General features: G+C 41.1%; 1 protein-coding gene across 1 annotated transcript in view; it reads right to left on the bottom strand.

Moving 5' to 3' along the window:
• Positions 1–1,459: 1,459 nt before the first annotated feature.
• Positions 1,460–7,795, bottom strand: part of EDIL3 (EGF like repeats and discoidin domains 3) — a gene marked incomplete at both ends in the record, with an annotated part of 270,774 nt that continues 264,438 nt past the window's right edge. The window contains one exon of the mRNA XM_082497220.1: positions 1,460–1,609. Within this exon, the coding sequence (XP_082353346.1) occupies positions 1,460–1,609 (150 nt within the window). The remainder of the gene's footprint in view (positions 1,610–7,795) is intronic.

Here is a 7,795-nt window from a genome sequence, read left to right as displayed (position 1 = left end):
CTTAGGTGCTACTCTAACATAGTCATAGAGCACTTTATTCCAAGGAAACTCAGGAGTGCTCTACACAGGTTGGTGGTGTTATCTCCATCAGCAGCAGAAACGGAGGCACAGGGGAGAATGTCCCCCCTACTGGTCCGCTTTTCCTCCTAAAACCTACTTTCTAAACAGGGATCGTCGCTGGCTATCATGTTGTTAAAAGAACATAACGTGTATGAAGTGTTTCTGTAGATGAGGCATGATGAAAATCAGCCTCCTTGTGGCTCACTGGCATATGTCTGGAAAGACATAGTTGGGAGTGAGTGTGCCAAGGACCCAGCTTTGATGAGCTCCTACAAGATCTCTTGCCTTCATGCCTGGGAGGAAGGCTGTGAGCGCCACCACAAGAAGAACCTACCGAGAGGGTCTCCTGGCAGTAAGGGAGTCATTCCTCCTTGTGTGTCTTTTAGCACCTAATTTCTTCACCCCACTTTTACCTCCTCACAGAAATCGAGGAGGTTTTTGAAAGAAGTAATTGGGCAGGCAGCTCCGTCTAGGGTTGTGTGCTGACCCCAGGGCAAGTCATAAAACGGGCTCAGGATTTCTGATGCGCTGTTTGCCTTTACCTGCGTGGGTACTTAAGAAGAGATACCACGAGGAGCCTGGCATCTCATCTCAGCCTCCTTGAAAAGGCGCATCTCAATCAGAATTAATAAACTTTGGCAAATTCATTAACTTCATAATATACTGATAGCAGATCTTGTTCCATATGCAAACAGGTCACCTATTTCGAGGAAAATAACATGAGTGGTGATACTAAACGGAAAAGATGGAGGTCATGTCTATAGCATGCAAAATAGAGAAGGAAAATGGGGTTAGTTAGGAAAACCCTTTAGGTGCATGGACTCTGCTGTTCAGATGAAAGTGATGAAAGGTAGCTTGTAATATCACAGGTACTGCGTTTTACAGTACCACAGAGTATCTTCCAAAATATATGTCATAAATACTGACAGTGTTTGATAGGCACAATTACTATAATGCAGTCATCCCCAAGTAAACTTATTGCTAAAAGCTGCAGTATCACTTTTTGCAAGTAAGATGACAGTATGATTTATGGAGAACTCGTCAGCCCAGTGTTTCTAAAGCTGCAAATGAGCTTTGTCATGCTATTTCTCTTCCCTTGTAAAAAGGATGCTGCTGTTTTTCCCTAACACGTTTCAACTAGTGTGAACAACTCAAAGGAGAACTAGAAAGATAATTCCACAGCAGAAGGGACAACACTAAGAGATTTCAAGGACAAAATCGGATTGGATCATTTAAAGGGCAGGCTTAGACCTCCTTGCGAAAGACAGTTAGCGGCCTACCATAGAATAAGCACTTGTTCATGAAAAACCCACTCAGCATCCTACAGGCTTTGCACAGTTTCTTCTACGGAGGGACTTGTAGCTACACCGAGAGCTGCGATGCCCGACGGAGATCCGCCTCAGTCCTCCGCTGTGCAGCCCAGCAGCTCCGACCGCAGGGTGATCCTGCCGTACCACGACCACGGGAGGATGCGGATGTGCCGGGCATAGATTGGAGGGTCGATGACATTCTTACGGTGCGTGTCGTTGTCGAAATTTCCCTGGAACACCTGGAGGGCGAGTAACGAGAAGATTTAAGCCCACCTGGCTCAAGGAACAGCTGTGGTACATTCCTGACGTCCCTGGGTGCCTTGCTCATCTCCATGCTGAATTTTGATCATCTGGGCACCCAACTGATGCTGCAAAGAGCACCTGCTTTTGCTAAGACCTGGGGATTTCATTGCATGCCAGGGAGCTCAGAGCTGGCTATGAGCATGGCACACTCAGCCCCGGTGCAGATTTAGTCTTCGATTCAAAGCTTCATCTGCTTTTCTGCCAACACCCTGGGCCCCGCTCTAAAAGTTCCATAAGAATCATTAACATTTAAAAATTTAAATGTCTTTTTACTTGGCATTTGTAGCATGTCAAATTAATTCCAGGAGATCCTGTTATTGTTTCCAACAAAATAACATTAATAATTTAAGAAGCATTTTTGTTGTATCACGGCTTGGATGCAACTATATAAACCCTTGTAAAGTTAGTGATTATCAAGGATACTTTCTTCAAACAAACAAAAATCAGCATATGAATTAAGGGCATCGGTTTGTGATCGAATTAAAAAATCCTAGCATGGTACAGTGCATGTTAACAATGTCATTTCTACTAGTGTGGGTTAACCAACACATAAGTGAGTTCTCAGACTTCTGTCTGTGTAAAAACAATGCTGCATTTTCCCCCCGGCAGCCACTATTTAAATTCAAAGGCCACAGCACCACTTTTTGGCAAAATGATCAGATTATTCTCTTGGGATACTTTCAGTTTTTATGGGAAATATTCGTTCTCTTCAAATGTCAGCCAATTCCCTTTTTATTTGTAAAAAATATATTTGATGGCTTTTTGACTTGAAATGAATGATTGTCATTTGCATCATGCAGAGAAGGAATATGAACCTCCTGAAGAAGTTCTATATGGCTGAATTGGTGCAGAAGGACAAGTTTCCTGTAAGTTCTTAGGAAAAATGTCAGAGGTTGAATGCAGAAGAGGCCGATCTACTATTTTAGCCCTCAAGATGGGTCTTTCGTGACATGTTTACAAATCACTATACGAAAATCTTCACTTTTTGGCCTCTATGCTGCACCTTTTCTTTGAATTTTGAAAGCTTTTCTCAAGTGCTATCAATTTGGCATCTGAAACAAAACGTGTGTCCTCCACAAGTGGTGCTCTTTCGCAAGTGATACATTTCCCTTCTCATCTGGCATCTCACTAACACAGAGATGGGAGCATTAAAGCACCTAGGAGTTAAGATGGATGGATAAAATTGCAGGCAGACTGACCACAGAAACAACAGTGCCGTGAGTCTAAGGAGAAAAATGTATTTACCACAGGAAAAATTGTTTGTTGTCCAAGTACAGTGTTGATTACAGGAATCAGCTGGAGCTTGGGCTAACAAGATAGCGCCTGAATTTGAGTTTCATTTGTGGCAATATAGCATACAATAAAAGGCAGTAAGCTTATTAATAAAGTTACAGACTGGCACCCCACAATGTACAATATGCACCTAGGAAGGCTTAAAAGTAATTTTTTTTTTCGTTTGATTTCTTGTGCATGCATGCAGTATATCTGTTGATATTTTTTACCAAGCCAGATGATAAGCAACGCAGAACTGCAGACAATTCTTGCTGCAGAGCTACTGGAAAATTCTTTTACTCTCTATTTTGTTTTCCCTGCGGAAGATGTCTTTCAGAGCTAACATTTAAATGAAGGCTTAGAACAAAAAACATTGCTGTTTACCAGAAGAACGGATCTATAGCCCCAGTATTTGTATCCACATTTAGCTGTGAAAAATAAATAAAAGTATGTATGTGATGCAAACTAAGCAACAAATACAGCTGAACAGGGCAGGATTATGTCATTTACTTAGAGCAGGAAAATGGGAATTAAATTTTATTTCTAAGTCATACATGATTTCATTAGCACTTGAAATCAAACTCATCTGTCTCAGAGGTTAATTTAGGCAAATCTGAAATTCATCTTCCCTCAAAATTCAAGATTCAATTTCAAGAAATTAACTAAAAGTGCTAGATCAGAAAAAAAGATTTAAGGAAATAAATTTAGCTGAAAGTGAGAAAAGCTTTGTCAGCATCCACAATTGTGACCTGCACGAAATATAATATTCTAAGAGCAAATTTACTGGATGCTTTTGCTGTGGACCCATGGCAAAGTTCTTATAGGGAAAATATATTCTTTCTCACTCTACATTTTACTTCAACTTAAGTTCACTGGTGGAGTCAAAATTTTGGAAAGAGCGGGGAGGACAAAGGACAAAATCTGTACATCTGACTTATCAGCAGAAAAAAGCTATTTCTGTAGCTAAACGTATTTTTTCTCTAATGACCTGTTGCTTTATGCCCAAATAGTCAATACTAAATGAACCATCTAAGCAGTTAGAAGCTCTTGAAGAGCCAGTAGCTTCATACCGTAAATGCTCATTCCTTACATTTCTGTCTGAGAAGTTTGTTTCAGTATACACCACCTCCAAAGACTGTAAAGTTTTATCAGCATTCAAGAGCCTGACATTGGATTTATAATACACAGATCTATGTAATTTTCAGATGAAAAAAAATGCCCAAGGACAATAAACCCCAGGCTGATTAGTAGTCAAGGAGTAAAGAGCGGAGTGTAAGTTATTATCATGTCAGTGCAAAAAGCCAGCACATATCTTCGTTTTGAGTTCTGGGTGGGTCCAGACCTGGTCCTGCCTTGTCTCTAACAGCAAATATGTAGAGTGAAGTGGCAAGATGGCCAAAAGCACAGAAGAATGTCCCTCTGGAAATTATTGAATGGACTAAGTCTCTTCAGCCTGAAAGAAGATATGATGGATGTCTATGAGAGCATAAGTGGCATGGAGAAAATCAACAGTGGGCAACATTGCACTGAACCCGTATCAGAGCCACGAGGGGACAAGGAATGATAGCAGGTTTGTCCTGAGCCACCTAAAGGTCACGGGTCCCCATACAACACATAATTAAACTGTGGCACTGTTTCCACAGCCTTTAACTACTGTTAAAGACCAGATAAATTGGTAGGGGCAAAATCAGCAGGTGGTATGAAAAATACAGATAGAAGAAAGCCAGAGGCTGGGAAGGTACACTAGGGAAGAATAACAGCCCAATTTTTTTTTTTTTTTTTTTTTTATTTCTCTAGTTATCTGCTACAGGGTGCTCCCTCCCTTGGACAGGGCTTTAGCCTCACCCACGCCAGTGGCTGCCACGTTACAAGGTGCCTGTTTTGACAATCCTGTTGTAGAATGTTAAAGATTTCACAGTGGATATGTCTATTTATGTCAGTGAACAACACCACGTGAAAGAGGATGCTTTCTCACCAGAAAGAGAGCTGCTGTTTATAAGCATACTCCATCTCGTGGAAGAGGCTTTCCACTGTAAGAGACTGGGCACGGTTTTTATTACACATGTGTGTGTGTGTATGCGCACATGTATTTTTGGAGTGATTAAGAGGAGAAGAAAGACATGCTTTTCAGTTGGTATACATGAAATCTCTGCGGGTGGGTGTAAATTTTCTACTCTTGATCTTAGCCATCCTCCTCTCTTCTTCACCGAGGACTTTTCTCAGGACTGGCTGAAGAGCCAGGAGTTGATTGGCCTGCAATGGATAACTGTGCAAAACGGTCCAGTGCCAGAAGGACTGCTTTTCCCCCTCTTGTTGATACATAGAATCATAGAATCATAGAATCAGTGAGTTGGAAGGGACCTTTAAGATCATCAAGTCCAACCATTAACCTACCCTGATAAAAACACCACCACTCCTAACCCATGTCCCTAAGCACCTCATCTACCCTTTTCTTAAACACCTCCATGGATGGTGAATCCACCACCTCTCTGGGCAGCTTATTCCAATGTTTAATAACCCTTTCAGTGAAAAAATGCTTCCTAATATCCAATCTAAACCTGCCCTGACATAACTTGAACCCATTTCCTCTTGTCCTATCACTTGTCGCCAGGGAGAAGAGGTCAGCTCCCATCTCTCTAAAACCTCCTTTCAGGTAGCTGTAGAGGGTGATAAGGTCTCCCCTCAGCCTCCTCTTCTCCAGGCTGAACAATCCCAGTTCCCTCAGTCATTCCTCATAAGGTTTGTCCTCCAGACCCTTCACCAGCTTTGTAGCCCTTCTCTGGACACGCTCCAACACCTCAATGTCCTTCTTGTAGTGATGGGCCCAAAACTGAACATAGTACTCGAGGTGAGGCCTCACCAGTGCCGAGTACAGGGGGATGATCACTTCCCTAGTCCGGCTCACCACACTATTCCTGACGCAGGCCAGGATGGTGTTGGCCTTCTTGGCTGCCTGGGCACACTGCTGGCTCATGCTCAGCCGGCTGTCCACCAACACCCCCAGGTCCTTTTCTGCCAGGCAGCTTTCGAGCCACTCCGCCCCCAGTCTGTAGCGCTGCATGGGGTTGTTGTGACCCAAGTGCAGGACATGAATGAGAATACGCATTACACGACCTTTATTATTTCTTCAAGTTCAGAATAGGTATCAGGCAGATAAAACTTTTAGACTTGCAAAATGTACTATCACATTCTTGTTATTTTTTCCACTTGCTGTATCTACTGATGCTACTAAAATGGGAATTTGCTCCACTGTACATAGTTTATAAGTGCTTTATGATAGAAAGTACAAAGCCAAGCAAAAAGAGAAATATTTTGAAGACCAACCTCCCTCCAGAAATGCTTTTAGAAATTCAAGGTAGAGACCATTAATGAGCACATTGTCTTCCTTCAGCTCTTAGTGTGGTACACGGAAGAGAGACATGTGTGCTAGAGGCACAGCCTAGAATGAGTATAGCTAGATTTTCATCTGATAAAAATCATGTTAACTCAGCTGAGAGAAATAGAAGTTACTCATAATTTAAACCAGTGCAGAAAAATGATTACTGTTAGATTAAAATATTATTTTAAAATATTATTATTAAATATTAACAATATTTTAAATAACATTACTAAAAAAAGTTCTTTAACTATGCCAAGTATGTAGGTTATACGTAGGAATTGAATCTGTCAATATAAACCAGGTGTTATAATAATTAAACATCATGTAGAAAAAACTTAAGCAAATCTAGCAGAAAGATTTTTAACCTGACATGATCTAACTTTCATTTATAAGTAGGGTCCTGTCTTCCATTGCTATAGCAATTAACTAGACATGCAAAGCATATAACTTATAACTAGTTCATAATTTTGTGCACAGCGGCCGTTTGCATACTGGACATTGTCTACCTGCAGTTAATTGCGCTGCTGATGGCTAACACTGAGTGACAGTGCTGCAGACTGCTAGATTCTTTTAGGCTACTTTCAAGTGTTCTCATCTTATTTAAAAAAAAAAAAGCCTTCAAAATGCCATTTGACATTGCAGCTGGCCCTGAGTTATCTACAGCAGGCTGTGCAATTTATAAATCACATGTGGAATGTGGTTAAAAACCAAAAAAAGTCAAATTTGGTTTGGATGTCCTTAGCTTTGGAGGCATAGTGAGCTACTGACCTCTAGTTGAGAAAAACAAGATAGCTATTAGCTCTGGTCCTTTCTCTGAAACATATTTTCTTCCTTCTTGCCAGCCTGCAATGTAATTTATTTTGCTTCTTGGAGACAACAGGAAAATCTTTCATATTTTCCAGGCAACTCATTCAAACCGTTTAAAAAGAATGAGAAAGGCTCCGTTTTCCAAAGACATGCCTTTTTTTTCCCCTAGTACCTTTTCGGCTGCATTCATAGAAGTTCAGCAGAGATGTGAACTCAAATGACCGGCTGTTGAAATAGCAGAAGCCAAACAGGAGCTGCAGGAGCCACTGTCCTTGGAACAGCTTTTCCATTTGAAACGGTGTAGCGAAAAAAACTGAACACCGTATTTCCTTCTGTTTGAAACAATTAATTTGTTGCAGAGTGATCAAAGATACAGGCTGCACACAGTGCACATCTGAATACAGGACACGGATATTTTTTTCCTTTGTAAAATAACTTCAGGAATGATGAAGAGGCAGAAGTTAATAGCTTCAGGAATTCACCGAGATCGGCTGATACATTAGGACTCATCCTGTAAACTGCTGATCAGTGAGAAGTTCAGCACCAGGCAGGATTAAGCTCTCAGCTCTTACTTCAATGCGTTTTAAAATCACAATATTCATCCATAAATCATTACTACCAGCCTACCAATATCTCCATAATTTCTGTGTCTGAGGCATTCTTT

Source organism: Vanellus vanellus (genome assembly GCF_965231255.1).
Source record: "Vanellus vanellus genome assembly, chromosome: Z".
NCBI lineage: Eukaryota > Metazoa > Chordata > Aves > Charadriiformes > Charadriidae > Vanellus > Vanellus vanellus.
Note: the sequence above shows the minus strand (reverse complement) of the source record. Positions and strands in the feature narration are given on the sequence as shown.